Genomic DNA, 17109 nt, shown 5'->3' on the forward strand with positions numbered 1-17109 from the left:
TCCATTGTTTTGATTACTTTGTTCTTAAAGCAAATACAGCTATTGTATCAACTAGCTTGTGTCCTTGGGAACAATACTGCTTTTTGCTACATGATTTCACTAACAAGCTACATTAAGACGTTTTCCTTGGAAGCAAATGTTCAGTTTGTTTAATACATAATTTTAAGGCAGACAAAGACTGCCCTGAACTAATCTTTCTTCCTTCTCTCCTTCTCCCCTTGCCATTTCCTTCAGAGATCTCTCTCTTATCCAAGCTGATTTTTTTAATGTTTTCCCAAAGAGCTCTATGGCTGAGTCTTACTAGAGTTTGTCAGGTAAGTGGCATAGCTCTAAGAGGTAGTCTACCATGTTGTCACTTGTGGAAAAAGTCCTTGCAATCACTGAATATGTGAATTGATGTGGGGGGAAAAAAAGACAATATAGCATAAGCACAGCATATTGGTCCTCAAAAAGAAAACAAAGCAATCAATATAGTTTATTTTGTCCTAACCAAGTTATTATTTTCATCCGTGAAAGTTAAAAAAGTTGTTTGAACTCCCTTTTGCATTTGCCTTGCACACTTTTGACTCCTATGTAGATAGTGTTCAAACAAACAGGGCATTTGCAATGATTTAAAACCCTTACCTTTTACTTCCAGTTTGCAATCAACTTCTGCCTCTCCAAGTTCATTGACTGCTCGGCAGGTGTAAGTACCTCCATCATAGGGACTGGGTTTGCGGATCTCCAAGGTGCAGACACCTTGGTTGCCGAACATTCGGTACCTTGGGTCATTCATTATAATGACTTTGTTTTTCAACCAGGTTATTTTGGGCTGTGGTAAAAACAGAAGAAAACCCACATGCACAAACCTATGAACTTAAATATTTGATCACTTTTTGTGGTGTTCTGTTGAAGTTAAGTAATCCAGAAATGACACAAAATAGATAAAACAGTGATAGAAAGGAAGCTGTAATTCTTAACTCAAACATAAACACGGGCTGCATCATGTATCTGTTTTTAAGCACGATTTTTTCAGTGCGGCTCCTATCACATAATTAAAGTCATAAGTATAAGCCTGTTATCAATAGAAGAGGTGCTGTGTAATGATAGCAAACACCTGAGCAATAGGTGTTTGACATCCGATTACTCTAAGTCAATAAGAAAAAGCATGTTTTTTCACAGTATCGCACACAAAACAGTCAGAAACTGTGAAGATGAAGAGTGAACAGCAAATGTGCTCTTAAACGCTCTTGAGTTCTCATTTTACTAGGTCAGTTCAGTTTTTCACAACAGAAAAGAGATCACAAGAAGGCACAACTCAAAAGAAACTGGAAGATGCATTGCACAGTGGGTCTGAGAACCAGTGTAGTCCCCGGAGTATTCCTGCAATATGCTTTCTTAAAGCATAATTAGCTTTTTATAGAATAATTATGGCTTTATTTTAGTAACAAACTTTACTGATATATTAACTGTACAGCTGCTGTCAGTGCCAGCAATCCCAGCATAGCCCAGCCTTCTCTTGAGGTTCTGCCCTTTCACTGAGTTATCTGTGGATTTAGTAACTATTATAATGCCTATAACATGGGTAAGTAGATCCTTTTTTGAGCCCACACCATTCTTTTTGCCTTCAGCCTGGCTTGTGAGTGAGGCAAATAGTAAAAACAGTATTACAATTTTTATTGTCAGGTTCCGTGTTTTAAGTGATACCATGGTTATGAGCCATGCTGTACCTTGGGGTTGCCCCGAACACTGCAGTTCAAAGTAGCGTTGTAACCAGCTACAGCAAATGTGTTGACTAGAGGCTGAGTAAACAACGGCCGTTCACTGAAGTCAAAATCGTCGTAAACTGGGTATTTGTAGACTTTACCTGTGAAATGAAAATAAAACATTATAAAAAGAGTGTTGGCGTGTAGTTAAATACCCATGCATCTTAAAAAGCTACAAAGAGTCTGAATCTGTTCTGATCTGCACTGCTTTAGGTACCAACCTGACTTAGTAATTGCACTTGTAGGGGAGGCTGGAAGTGAGCCTGGGAAGTGACTACAGCCCTTGGTCACGCTATAGGGTAGATGTCTGAGAGCTCCTCTTTGTTTCCTGAGTAGGTGGTATACAAAATAATACACATTTATTCTGAGTCTTTGCCTGCATGCCCTGCATGTTACAGAACAGGATGGATCCTGACTGATGTACTGCGGGATGCCTGCCTTGGCAAGCTGTGTTCACTCTGTTGCCAATTACTTTTCACAGTTTGTTCTGATTACAAACTGGCTCTGTATCTGAAAATCTATTTTTCTTTCTGCTTCATACAGTGCACTAACAATACAGATACCTGAATGGATGTAGTTTCTGTCCAAGGAAAAGATTGTAGTAAAATCTAGTTTCTCACTGCCACTTTATCCCTGCTCTGCAACGGAGATTACCATCAATAAATCATCTTCACCCACAAACTAAACTGGCATTTAAAACAGCTGGACTGACATCTGTTCCTGTGCACAGGTATCATTAAACATCTTTGCCTCACTGATGCCTGATCCAAGCTCTCGTACTGACTTTAGTGCAGCTTAGGCCTGATACTTGCTCTCATGACAAGGGCAAGTTAGCAGTGACGAAAAACAATTTCTATAGCCATTCTTTTGTTCATGATCCCATTTCTAAAAGAGAGGTAGTTTTCTTTCTAATAATGGAAGTGAGGTCCAGTGCCTCGGCCTTCAGTCCTTCAGCCTGTCACTGTGGCTTGTACAGGTTGTCTGTCCTCTGCATCATGGCAGTCATGTATTCCTTTCTTTCAGTCAAACTGAGGTAATCTGGATTGATTTTCTTCCTTTAAACCACCTGTTTGTAGAATTTCCCTTCCATAAAGGGGCAGTTAATTTTTTTTTTTTTTAAAGTTTACAGTACCATTTCAAACTGACAATTTCTGAAATGTCAGGATTTCTGACCGCAGAACCGTAATTTGTCCAGCTCCACCTGCAAAGGATGTGAAGCAGGGGTTACGCTCGTCTGTTGGATCCTGCCTGAAATGCACAGCTGATGCCGAGTCTCCACTGGGAGGCAACGACCCACCGCTTCTAACAGAACAGCTTCTTTACTCCTCTTCCAGCTCTTCTCAACTTAGATCTGCCAGTGGTGACATGAGTATGAGATCCAAGGTCGTAGAAAATGTCAGAACGTGGGAAAAATGTCCCGCTCTTGATTAAAAAAAAAAACACAACTATGAACTATGTGGACAAAGAAAGAAGTCCTAATATGAAATGTCCTAGCTGTTACTTGTACCTGGTCTTGGGGCTAGGAATGCATCTGAATGCTTTAGAGATATGGCCTTTGCCTCTAATCACCTTCCAGCCTCTGAACACACCCCTTCCCTTTGACAAGGAATGGATAATTAGCTAACCATCCTTTGCAATCAAAGCGCTTTCTTTGGTCATCGTTGCATCCTCACTGAGGCCGCACATGTTTTCAGCGAAGATCCGGAAGTAGTACTCATTTCCTATGACGAGCTCGTTAATGGTGGCACTGGTGCGGTGGTAGTGCTCAGCTACTGTGAACCATTCCTGAAAGAGACAAACACAGAGAGTAAGCTTCCTGCACCTCTCAGCCATTAACTGTTTGGAAGAATCATCAAGCTTGTGGGAGTAGGATTTTTCTTTTAAGGGAATGTTAATGGACACTAAAATAGTGAAGCTGTGAATAATTAACTATTCTGTCTGAAATGAGTGATAATGAGAATACCACAGAGCTCACTGCTGAGCAGTGAAGGCCAAATAGAAAGTGAACCCTACTGAATTGTTACACTCTCTTAGCTGGGAGGGTTCGTTTTAAGAAATCCAATATTACAAAGGTTGAATTGTGCGAGGCAAGTCAGGCTCCTTCATTCCTAGCCCACACTGCTAACAGAGAAGGTACTGCTGCAGATAAGAAAAGTAGTAGCATGTACTACTCTGCAGTAACATGTACTTGCAAGAGGCCAATGCACTAATCTACCCCCTGTTCCACAGGTTGAGTGTCCATGAGAAACGTCATTTTATGCAGGTGGTCCTTTGATATCTAAAGGCTCAGATGGGGAGACGGGTTTTAGCGCTTTAGTCTTGCAGCAGTAACAGGATGTGTGATTGCTATCCTAGCACACAATACCTAAATAACAAACTGAGATGAATGAGTTTAAATGCAATTAATATAAGTGCAATATGACCACAGCAATGTTTTTGCTTTTCTTTACTCTGCCCTACATAGTGTTCTTGCTTTTCTAAAGATGAACTTGTGCTGAGTTCCCTGTGCCACAGTTTGCCTTGATATCTGGTCATCTTTAAGAGCCAAAGTGCCTTTTGGGAAAACAGTTTTCTGTAGAAGGCCAGCTGTGCCAGAATTGCAAAATGCAACACCACGGAGAATACGGGGACACTATGACCTGAATGATCCATGACACACTGGACCCTAGACACTGTTGCTTTCTCCTTAACACAGAGATTTAGAGACAGGGGACATCATTGTTCTTGTTGCTGTACAGAGACCATCTCTTCTTACAGTCTGAAGAGAAAGAAAAAATGAAGGATGGGAAGAGAAATAGTGGCACAGGAAGAATGAATTGATCAGACCATGAAGCAGACCAACATCTTAAAGGTGGGGGTGGCAAAAAGATTCCCTTAGATAAGGCAACTCCCAAAATATTGTCCTAGATTTCCAATGTTTAAATTTGCAGTAAGTGTTAAATGTAAGAATCCAACTACTGCCTTTTAAGGAAGTGTAAAATTCACGTTAGTTTAATGAAAATAATAAACATCTCTATATTGCACTTTTCATCTGTAAATCTCAAAGCAGTTTACGAGTTACATATGTACCATTTTGCCATGGATAGTATGGAGTGGCAATGACTTACACAATATGACATTACAGGTTTGAAAACAGCAGCACTACATTTTGATTCTAGTAGCAACCTACTGACTTCAGAATTAGTATTTTTGGGTTTTATTTTCTCTACTGAGAGAGGGAAAAAAGCAGAATTACTTCCCTCAAATCCACCTGTCCTTTCCTTTTTTAGTCCTCCTCTTTTGCACTATCTGAAAACATTTCCATTTTTAGGCTTTAGATACAGTGAACAGGAGATTTTTAGAATTTTTAGAGATGCCTTGCAGATTTTCTGAGCACTGACTAATCAGTGCTTTGTCCACCTACATCAGTTTAAGCATGTAAGGTTTTTCATTTTTAAAAGGGAGAATTCATGAGTACATCAGTCTTTTAAACATCACCTTATTACTTACCATACTCTTCTTATCTGCTTTTTGAATAGTGTACCCAGTAATGGCAGCATTGCCATCGTCTTTTGGTGGCTTCCACGATAAATTTACATTCTCTCCCCAGACGTCCTCAATAGTTACCACCTCTGGTGGGCCTGGGCGATCTGTAATGAAAATGTGGCAGCTGACATTTTCCATTGTTTGCTTTCTCTCTCTCTCTTTCCTACACACATCTTCCACTTAGTTTGATTTCTCTCTCTCTTTCTTACAACACGCACATGCCAAAACCAACGTCAAAAGAAAGCTGAGGTTGCAAAATAAAACTTTCCAAAGTTAAGACATGTCAGAATTATGAAAAACTTAACTTGACCATTTTGTAAGTATGGTTTCTGATATGCATGTGCTCTTTAATTGCATAAGGACATGATATTTTGGAAAAGTTAAAACCAGTTGAAGATGTGTTCCTAAAAGACAGTCAGACAATCATTATATTATATAGGCTGTGCTACCAGTTTAGCCTATTATGTAAAGAAATAGCTTGGTAAAAACGAAAAGTAAGTGTGTTTTCTTGTCTGTCTTTTCTGCTTTCATGTACTTTCAACATTTAGGATTTCTTCCACATCACACTTGTGTCAAAGTTTCTACGAATGTACTACTGTTTCTGGCTATGGATACCACTCAACAGGAAAAAGCTTGCATCCTGGATAGATAAGAACATGACAAGCATAACAGTGAAAAAAAGAGACTGACATGTTCCAACAAGGACCTGCCATTGTGTAGGGAGGTTTACTTAGAGACCACAAATCTATAGCGAAGTAATTGGACATGGAGAGTTATCACTGACAAGAAAGATGCTTTTTGGGATTCCTCTGCTTTCCTATAGCCTTGGAATGGCTGGAGACCGCTTCTCTAGCATGCATTTATTTCTGTTTCTCAAAACATACCAACAATCTGAATATCTATCGTAGCTTTGTCCTCCAAGTTCTCTACTTCCACTTTCATGTCATATTCTCCAGAGTGGCTCCTTTCTGCCTTTCGGATGAAGATGATAGTGTCATTTTCAGTGTTGCGGATGTTGATTTGGTTCTTGTCGATAGGAGAACCATTTTTCTGCCATGATACTTTTGCCCTTGGTCTTCCCTGTAAGAAGCCAGGAAACAATTTGTATATGATTTTGGAAGAGAAAAGGGCGGGAGAGAAAATGGGTTTATTTCCCATTTTTCCCAAATGGAAAATAAAAACCGTCCTGAAAGAAGCTGAGAATTCTTTTTTAAATCATACAGCTTTTGAGATGCAATCATATTAATTCACCTAAAATGCAGTTTCCTTTCTTTTTTTTTTCTCAGGAGCCTGAAAATATTTGCAAGTTCTGGCTCAATTGGACAGTTAACTTTCTGGCTAAATTTGACAATTAATTTCCAGTTTTCTAAAAAAAAAAAAAAAAAAAAGGAGAAAAAAAACGGAAAATGCAGAACAAAATATTTCATCCTCTGGAAGTGCCTACATTCTCTACACTGCCAGTGAAAGAGGAAAGGAGTGGACTAAACCTCCAGGGATCCAAAACTCTCTTCTTTCATTGCAAAAGCTGTTGGAATAGTTGTTAGGTAGGCTGGATTGATATCTCTTCTGTGCCATTTTTATGGGCCTAGAAAAGTGCCCAATTTAGGTACTTAAATCAGAGTGAATTCCACCTGCTTTACCATGGGATTTGCCTTCCAAAGGCAAACAGTTTGCAGATGCTGTCCAAAAAGGGTACTCTCACACCTTTTTGAATGCCTTAGAGAATAACCATAGAATATTCCTTTAATTTCTCAAGAGCAGTGTATCTTGCAGTATATTGCTGATCAAGCTTTTATTAGGCTTTTAACAGACTTGTAGAAGCCGGATTATGCCCACCCAGTATCTTTAGGTGTGCAGAGATGAAATGGAAGTTAATTCTGCCATAATTCTTGTATTCAGAAGAATAAGGACCCTGCAGGTAGAGAGGCAGTCACTGTTGCAAAAGGTATGGGAATAAAGGTTAACACGATGCTGTAGGAAAACGTGCTATATCCTTGGAAAGAGTCATATTATAGCTGTGATCTCAAGGATTCAAAAGTTGCAGTTTCTATAGAAGACAGAGAAACTCTGCCCACTCTTCCCCTCCCTTTTCCTCTCTCAAGACAAGAAAAAGAGTAGATGCTGCAGCCCCACCCATGATACCATATCTAACTACTGCCAGTGTAACCACTTTGCACTGTGCAAGCAATTATCTCACATGTAATGTCTATCAGGAGGATTTATAAGTGTCCTTTGGATGACAGATGACAAATGAGTCTGTCTAAGCTAGTTACCCAATTCATTAACTGGCTTAACATCATTTCTTTGAGACGTCAAAGCAAAAGCTTTCAAGCACCTGTGGCCTTCTGTGTGCTTCCACATCTGCTTAAGTTAACTCACTCGCCGACCAAAGTTACGCAGAAAGTAGTTAAAAAGCAACAATATAAGAAAAAGTAGTATTTTCCTGTCAGTGTTTTTAGTTCTTACCTGGAAAGGAATAACGAGATTCACAGTTTCTCCAACTCTTCGAGTATAGGTTTGTTTTAAGTGTCTTGGTAGACGAATCTTTGGAGGTTCTGAAAAAAGCCAAAAGCTTGTGTTTGACATTTATCTTCTTTTCTGACTTAGGCAGTACTGGTGGGCATCAGTATAAACAGGAGACTCTGTGGTCTACAATCCCCAGGAATGACTAATGAGTGAGGTATCTTAAATTTCTTGGTCCCACGATGTTACATTTGGTACACCATTGGTTTTTGTAACACCAAATGTTATGGCGGTAGGAATAAGTAAGAAACTTAGTGCAACTCAAAAAAAGCAACATCAAGTTCAAGTTCTGGATAAAAAAAGCCTTGAAAGGCTGAGCAATAAAGGCTTGGAAATGAAACAAATAAAAAGAATTATGAATATTTTTAAAAACGGTTTCATGATTTCTAGCTGCTGCACAATGGCTTTGTAAGGCCGTATCATCAGTTTCCAACAAGTAAGTATTAGCCTTAAAAAAAACAAACTAAGTATGGAAGCAGAGTGTATTTGTGGGTGAGCGTAGGCAGGAGGATCTTACCTATCACTTCCTTGACTAAAATAGGCTGTGGGTGGTACCTGGGCTCACTCTCACCAGCAGCATTCACAGCTTTTACTCTCACAAGGATTTTCGCGCCAGTCGGCAGGCCATTGATAGTAAACTTCGTTTTGTCTGTCAGCTCCGGGTTAGCCACGATCCATTTATCAGCTAGTTCAGGCAGAAGAGGAGGGGAGGACGAATCGAAAGAATAGGGAATTATAAATACATCCACTGCACGGATGAGCAAAATTACAGAACGGTAATAGGTTATTATATTCTGATGAATACCTCTGTGTTGTTTTTCTAATTATGCTATAACATGGTATTGATTCACTTTAATCATACATAGGAAAAATGTTTCAAACCTTTAAGGGTTTCTGCTGATTATATATTTGTATTTAGAGAAATAAATGTTTTTAGAATGTGTCTATCATTTCATTTTCAGAGAGAAAACTGATTAGTCTTTAAATTCAGCTGACAGAAAACAAGGGGGACATAGAGTATATTTCCAAAAGCACTCTTCATTGCTTTAACAGCTTCCTTGGAGAGAAATGGGTTTTACAATTAATTTCAATAATATCACAATTAGACCAGTACTGAGTACCCTTGAAACTACCACTGAGACCGCAGAAATACAGAATATTTACAAATTGAAATGAAATGCCATCTCTCCTGGTGCCTTTAAAAAAGGAAGGCTGCATCAGAATTATTCACGTAATTACAGCATTCTTGGATTTTTTATCGTACCCCTAGGCAGTCGCATGTAATCCATAGAGTGATGGAAACAGTACAGTCTTTCAGAAAACCTTCAACTACAAATGATACTTTCTTTTCCACCCTGTCCTCTAAACAGATCACTTTAACGCTGCTGGCACCTTGACATTTGGAAGTCAGATTTATGCAGTAGCAAGTCAGTATCAATACCTTCCACATCATATAAAGATAGTATTATAATATTGGCAGAAAAGAAAAGAGAACTATTATAAGCCAGAGAGCCCTGCACACTTCGCGCGCAATACTGTGGTACATTTTCATAACTGTGGGTCTTACTTTTAGGAATTAAGTTCTCCTTCAGGCTGCTTCTTTCAGCTTCTAGCAGAAGAGGATTGCAATCAATGACTGTTTCCTGAACACCTCCCCCTCCCCTTATACACAGCCTACAGCAAGTTCTGTAGACTGTTGCCCCTAAAATTCACTCTCAGAAATTTATCTTTACTTTTCTGAAGAGAGTTTTTCTTTCATTAAAGAAGATTTATATTCTTTGTCGAATACTGTACCTTCCAGGTTAGAAGGTGGCTCCACCAAATCCTCAGACACATCTGTCGATATACCTTGTGAGAATCCATCTTTAAAATTAATCAGAGACACCCACTTTCACACAGATGGAGCATTTTGTCAGTGGTTAGCAATTCCTGTTAGTAAGTATGCAAAGATAGATGCTGGGCTTTAAAGATTTAGAGGACCGGTATTTAGGGAGACTGCAGGGAGGAAAGAGATGGGAAGAGGGCATCTAGATCAAAGAACAGTTATGCATGATGCTCACAGGAAAGCTAAAAGGTAAAGGAAGAGGAGGAGATAAGGTTGGTTTTTTTCTTTGGGCCTGATCACAGCCCTGGAAAGATGAAAAGAAAGAGACAAAAGGAGCATTTGGAAGAGAGAGAAATGAAACAAAATGATGATGAGAGAAAGTGTAGGGGGAGAAGAAAACACGTCATAGAAGAGAGAAGAAATTCAGAGAAGAGTTCTGAGTAAGAGAGACAGAAAAAGAGAAGTCTAGGAAAAAGACTTAGGGAAACAGAGGAAAAGAACACATTTAGCTAAAGGTAACATAGAAACAAAATTAAAGAAGGCCAAACCCATGAATGATGACAGATATGATGTAATACCTAAGGCTTTATTTTCTGGACAACGCTATGACTGCCCTGGATTTCCTGGAATCCTGGACTTGGCTATTTTCAGGATAGTAAAAATACTATTCTATTATCTGTGCATGGTCCTCGATGGGTACACTGGCAAAGATCTCAGCCAACAGAGACTTTCCGAAGTGCTTAATTACTAGCTATGAAAACAGATCATCTGCAGGTACAATGACCTTTTAAAGGCAGATAAACGTAGTGTCCTAGGTAAAACTAGGGCCAAGCTCATCAGACTACCCTTGAAATGTCAAACAAGAACCAGTCGGCAGCATATGTTACTAGGAATTGACTTCTCCAGTGTCAACAAGATTTGGTCTATTCCACATCACCACAGCAAGACATTCAAATTGGATGTTGTAAACTAGCTCTGACAAGGGGAGTTCTATATTTACGTTATTCACACCTATGCAATGCCGGATCCAGATACTCATGATGAGACTCCAGTTCAGTGATATACACAGTGAGCTGTCAAAGGTGCTACCATAGTTAAGGAAGTCCAAGAGTCCACCATGTTGACCAAGTTATGAGGGTCAGACTAAAGGCAAATACCAATTTTTGCGAAGCTAAACCAATGCTCATGGTACATGATTCTTCTAAATTATAATTATATATATATTTTGTCTTCCTATTTTCAGATTGTGATTTCTTGTAATGATTGCTATGATAAGGAAGTCTCAAAAAAGCCCTCTTTAAAGCTACTTCAGTAACAACGATGAAAGAATGGAGAAGGTAAAGCCAAATGAGTTTACAGATAACTAAAAGAAAAGAACAGCAGAATGAATATAGACAGTTATAAAAAGTACCTTGAAATTAAGAAGAGTTATTAAGCAGTATAGAAGAAATTAGTTTGAGGCAGAACAGGCACTGGAAAGACTGAGAAAAGGAGGCACTGAGATATTGCAAGAAAGAAAAAAGGGACTGAACATAGAGAAAAGGATGTATATTCCAATAACACATCTTTTTTAATTGGTATCTTCTATTAAGCTTGCTTCTTCCTAACCATTTTCATAACATATATATAAATAACGTCAATTTTGTATACATAAATGTATATGCATATATAGGAGGCATATATAGATATACATAAACACTTCGAAAGCTATGTAAAATACATTGTACCCATTGTATTTTAACTGAGGTGGGTAACAATAAAATGACGGAGTTGACTGCCATTTTGTTGTATCTTCATATGTTTTAAACCTATCTGAAAAAAAAAAAGTGAATAATTTGTTCCATTCATCAGGTATAGAATGATCTTCTGTCTAATAGTCCTTAAAAGATAGATTTGGAAGATTCTTCTGAACACTATAGTTTGCATTAGCGTATATATATATTTCTTATCCTCTCTTGTCACCTAATTTGGAAATCACATACTGGAGTGTCAAGGGTTTTATGACAGTGACATATTACAAACACTTTTAACTTTTCCCCCACCATCCTACCAATGCTAAACAGAGCATAATATAAAGCATACACTGAAGTGCTCACATTGACAGTCCCCTTTATATTCCCATACATCTTGCCTGTGCAATGGAAACGTTATAGGAATGCTGCATCTTGACGTAAGACTGCATGCTTACTCGTTCTGAGCTGTTCTCGCAGCTCCCTCCCAATATGCAAGGAAAACCCTTCCTACCATTCCAGCTGTGTCTGCCTTCAGGTAATCTTCTCCAGACCTCTGAGCTTCTTGCAGTCTGTTCCTGCTCCTTACAGATATTCAGCTCAATACTACAAGATGCTGAGTGCTCCTGAGAAAAGCCAGTGGTTCTTCTTCACTCCCTCTCCCACTCACCTGACTGAGAGCTGAGGGCACTCTGCTCCTGTGGTATCTGACCACTTTTGTGAACTACCGTGTTCCTGGATTGTCTGAATCTGAAACACGTGACAGTGTGAATGACAAGTTTTCTCCTCTACCTCTTGTCTCCAAGCTGTGGACTGCATTCACGAAAAGCTTTCGTTGAAATAAATGCCTTTATGGAAAAAGGTGTCCAACTCATCACTTGATTTACAGCACAGTTGAGAGCAGCAGCCAGCGGAGCTGAAGATAAATGTGTCCCATTCGTCCAAGCACACAACATTGCTGGAGTCCCACTGATTGGCATTTGCCCACAGAGGCTGGGTATTGCACATACCACTCTAGGCTATTTGATACTTACCCAGGAGTTGGTGGATTTTACTTTTTGAAAATAGACTTCATTTGAGGCCAACTCAGAAGAAAATCTGCTGGAAAATACTAAGATTCTGCTGCTTGATCACCAAAGACTCTAAGTTGTAAAATATACGTTATATTTCCCTATTCCTTGTTATTTTACTCTCATAAGTTTATTCAGTCTCTTACATCTTTATCTTTCTCCTTCAGTTCTGTGTAGATTTATGTCTTAGATGGACATAGTTAAAGGTCCTGTATCTAACTACACTGAAATGTTGGAAAAATTCGATATCCAGACATGAACTTCGCATGCCTAGATAACTTCTACAGCCAGCTATTGGAAAGGCTGTCTGTCCTCAGTATTGGGAACTGGCACTTGAAGTAGCCAATTTGTAATATGTCAAGATAGGGATTACCCCACTGAGGACCTCCTCTCCCTAACCCAGCCAACCTGCACATATTTTGGACCACACTTATAGCCTTTCATTATTTCCTATTCATTCATCCATCCACTCTTTACTGCATCGACTCTTCATTTAGCTCAAAAAAGAGGATAGCGATTAACACGGTACTTGGTACACTACAACAGATTATATGGCTTTTGGTTTGGATTTCAGATCAAATATAAGATGGGTTGAACCACAATCAATGGGCCGGATCTGGAATACAAACCAAAGGAAGCCTGAACAAAACCCTGGTGCTTGAGGTTTTCTGACTGTTTAGACTCTGCCTTAAAGTGAGAGCACCTGGTACCCGTAGAGAAAAAATGGAGAAAGTCTTACCTACTTTCTCTATGAGTACATACCACTGTTGTTGTCACTTACTTCCTTCAAAGCAGTACTCTACAACATAGCCGTCTAACCCTGCAGCTCCAATGTGGTCTGGTGGCCTCCATTTCATTGTAACTGAGGTATCAGTCACTCCATCCACTGCCAGGAGGGTTGGTGGACTGGTAACAGCTGAAGCAAGCATGCAGCGGGGAGAAGGCAGAAAACTGTATTACAATTAAAGGTTTACATTTACGGTGTATATTCCTCTAATTCAGCATGAGAGGTGACAGGCTAAATCCTGCCTACCAGGCATTTCCAATCACCCCTGGCACGTCTTTCCCAATTAGGACCAAACTAGGAGAAGCGGGTACCTCATCCCATATCTGCTCACAGCCTAACCCAGAGTTAAATTCCTCGTGCTGAGGAGTGAGAAGGACAAAGAGCAGTGGAAGGTAGAGCAGAGAAGTTGTGAGTAGCGTATTCTACAACAGCAGTAATTTTCTGGCAAGAGGAGAGCACGCTGTAGCAATAACAGCCACCTTCTTCCTCCTCTGCATCGCTGGGGTGCTGCTGAACGCGGGGGGAACCTTTGCTGGCCTACAGAACAAGGCACCTTTCTTTTACAGGGACTTGTGATTGTCACAATAGTTTGAAAATTCTGCTTCTTTATATGAAAAGGCCACCAAATTAGTTTGTCACTAGGGAATGACAAGGCCCTCTAGCTGTTACTTTATTATAAAGCAGTAAGAGGACATGTAGAATAGTATAAAATATGACCTAGCCTAATCTGGATTGTCTGCAAAAGGATATTGAAAATATGTGATCCCTTTCTGCAAAAAACAACCAAGACCATAATCCATCATCTTTATCAATTCTGTAATTGCCAGTAGTTTGACTCTGTTGACTCAGGAGGTACCTATGATATACAAAACCATGGAAATATTAATTCTGGTCCTTAAAACGTATTGACCATAGTATATCAGGATCACCTATAACATCACTGTTTTATTGCAGCGCACCATTTTTCTGTCTATGCGTCCTTGTTTCTTGTTTATAAAAGACTATAAATTCTTCAGGGATAGACATATAGTTTATGCAGCACCTAATAAAGACACATCCTGAGCAACACAAGGGTAACAAGAACTACAGTTATATAATTAGATGACTGTAATAATGTATCAAGGATAATTTTCTAAATGCATACCTATCTCTATGCTCTAGTTTACTTACCTAAAGGAATAAAGGACTTTGAAGGCATACTTGGTTTGGAAATGCCTATTGCATTAACAGCAAATACACGGACCTCATAAGCAACACCTTCAATCATCTTCTTTGGCTCAAAAGTTGTTTCTTTACACAGTTCAAAATTCAGCCTCATCCACCTGGAGCTTTGTTTCTTTTTCCTTTCAATGAAATATCCTATTGACCAAACAAAATTTTATTATAGTAAGTGGTGGCATAAAGCTCAATAATGCGGGGTCTATTTTTTGACTGGTCAATAGTGTTTTTCCTGGATACACCTCAATATCTCCTTCTAGCCTCAGAGTGGTTTAGGGGTTATTGTTAAATTTCTCCTATTGCAAACTATCTGATAGTCACCTATTTGGCTTTCATAGCCACGTACAAGCTTTTTTTAGACTTCACTTACAACAGCGCTGTACTTAGTTCAGAGTGAAAAGGGCCTGATTCTGCTGGCCTCTGGGCCCCTCTGACTTTCCTCTTGGTTCAGTATATTAGAAGATATTCCAATTTACTCAGTAAATTGTTTCTGAGATCCCTGCTAATATTCAAACAGGCTAACTGTTCAAAGTTTGGTATTATAAGATGTTGTCTTTCAAGTAGGGGGATTGATAATGTGGCAACATACAAAATGACAAATCTCAAAGCATCAGAAAAACAGGTATCCGATAAAGTCGAAGATTGGGTAGAACATTTTTGCAGCTGGATACTCAGAGTGCAACTCTGCAGGGCCTGAGCTAAACTTTGATCCTATGACGTCCATTATTTGGGGTTTCTTTTTTTTGTCTGTATTAGAACATCACCACAAAAAAAAGAAGAGTATGTACCTAAGATGGGTGATCCACCATCATTTGCTGGAGGTTCCCAGGTCATAACACACCAGTCTTCACCCACCTCAGTCACATTTGGTGCCTGAGGAGGATCAGGGACATCTGTTGTAAGCAGAGTAAATATTATTATTATTTAAAAAATCTTCCTTCTTTTTGCATAGGTGGAAATAAAAAATGTCAAATAAGAAACAAATCTGAATCGTTTTCGAAGTGCAACAGGAGTTCCTAATGAGGAGGAGAGAGAGAAAGAAGGTCTTTGTGGATCCTGGCAGGTGGTTGGGAAGGGATAAGTGCCAAGCTCTTCAGCATAGCCAAGACACTTGAGGGGCACTTGAGGTGATAAGACAGGGCCCACAGCCACATGGAGAATGGAGAACGGAGAGTGTTAAGGGCAGCCTGAGGCAACTGCACAAGTTTGGCCCTTGCAGTGTGAGGTGGCAGCGGGGTGATAATTCAATCCTACTTAAATCCCATGCTAAGCTCCTATGTCCTTCAGTAACACTGGGTCTTCGTATCCTTGCACCTCAATTCCACATCTGAAAATGGGGAAAAACAGGGAAATTGAAGTTTTCTGAGAATCTACAACAGTTTGGTAGCTAGGGAGGACAGCGTCTACAGAAGAGACCCTTCAGGTAGAGGAAGAAGAATTTGTCTCTTGGGCTGCAGAAAAGCAGGGTTCTTCGAGGAACATTTATTGAAAAGGGCTGTGATAAAAGACATGGCTCATGTGCACTGTTCCACATGACTTACCAACCACTTTAATGTTGATTAGAGCTGTGTCCTCTCCAGCCTCATTCTTTAACGTTATTCTGAACGGACCTGAATCTTCCCTCTCAGCTGTATCAATGACCAGACAGCTGCTGTCTGGGTATGTTTCTGCCCGTATTCTTCCACTGTCTGTGATATACTAGGAAACAAAGTAAGCAAGGGAAAAGTCATATTTTCTGGATTTGAGAATCAAAATGCTCAAAAATCAAAATTCAAATGCAGTACAGGACACTTCAGCAAAAATACTAAAGCGACCATAAGAAAAAACACACTAAAGCTCAGAATTTCAGTTACCTAATGATCACAAAAATGACAAAATATCTGAGGGACTTCAAAATACGGTAACTGTTTAGTACTCAGTTCAGCCATTGCATCTCAAAGGAAGAGGCACTAGGCTTACTTGTCCTGTGAGCAAGGACATGCTTTTGTCATCACTACCTGTCATTAATTTGATGGAAAGAGAGTAGTGGGTTCTCCCAAAAGTCAGATCAAAACATAATTCGTTCAGTTTAAAGGTCAGAGTGATTGTAATGGTCAGTAGTTTGTCCTCACAGATTTCAAATGCTGGCACATACTTTGGAGTAAGAGCTCTCCTAGAATAATTCCCTATTTGGACAAGTCCACAGTGGTGATACTACAATTAATATTTGAAAAATAGTAGTCAGAGATTTGACCAGATAGGTCTGATGAATCCAGTAACAATAATGTTCCAGCTTCCACATACCACAATGAAATTTTAAATGTGAAAAGTGTCTTTTTGGTATTACACAGCCAGGGATTGATCTGTACAAAGTTTTGCATTAAGACACCGGATGCAAGACACCAATTGCCCAGCCTATTGTTTCATTTGAGACTTGACACTCCATGAGAATTTATCATTCATTTTCCAAAACCAGACCATACCATGGCTTCCTGTCAAAACCTGGCAGCCATTCTGGGCAGTATGTACAGAAGAAGTAGACATTTGGTAGATTTTCACTAGTTTTCTTCTGCATCTCACATGTCCCTCTCCTTTACAATTTATTTATAGCAAAACCGTATTTTTTTCCTTTGTTAATTTCAGCCTTTCCTCAAAAAGACCCAAAAGATACTAAATAGTATTTATCCATTTTACCATTCATTTCTGA

The 17109-nt window shown here is 39.4% G+C and overlaps 1 protein-coding gene across 1 annotated transcript in view; it reads right to left on the reverse strand.

Annotated features, from left to right (window-relative positions):
• The window catches only part of MYBPC1 (myosin binding protein C, slow type), a gene marked incomplete at its 5' end in the record, with an annotated part of 58426 nt that overhangs the window by 7645 nt on the left and 33672 nt on the right, over positions 1–17109 (reverse strand). Inside the window, 13 exons of the mRNA XM_009574468.1 lie at positions 625–811; positions 1710–1846; positions 3371–3530; positions 5235–5374; positions 6155–6350; positions 7737–7825; positions 8311–8478; positions 9588–9656; positions 13048–13121; positions 13196–13334; positions 14376–14564; positions 15212–15316; positions 15965–16121. Coding sequence (XP_009572763.1) covers positions 625–811; positions 1710–1846; positions 3371–3530; positions 5235–5374; positions 6155–6350; positions 7737–7825; positions 8311–8478; positions 9588–9656; positions 13048–13121; positions 13196–13334; positions 14376–14564; positions 15212–15316; positions 15965–16121 — 1810 coding nt within the window. The remainder of the gene's footprint in view (positions 1–624; positions 812–1709; positions 1847–3370; positions 3531–5234; positions 5375–6154; positions 6351–7736; positions 7826–8310; positions 8479–9587; positions 9657–13047; positions 13122–13195; positions 13335–14375; positions 14565–15211; positions 15317–15964; positions 16122–17109) is intronic.

The sequence above is a fragment of the Fulmarus glacialis genome, unplaced genomic scaffold (assembly GCF_000690835.1).
Source record: "Fulmarus glacialis isolate BGI_N327 unplaced genomic scaffold, ASM69083v1 scaffold30523, whole genome shotgun sequence".
In the NCBI taxonomy this organism is placed as follows: Eukaryota; Metazoa; Chordata; class Aves; order Procellariiformes; family Procellariidae; genus Fulmarus; species Fulmarus glacialis.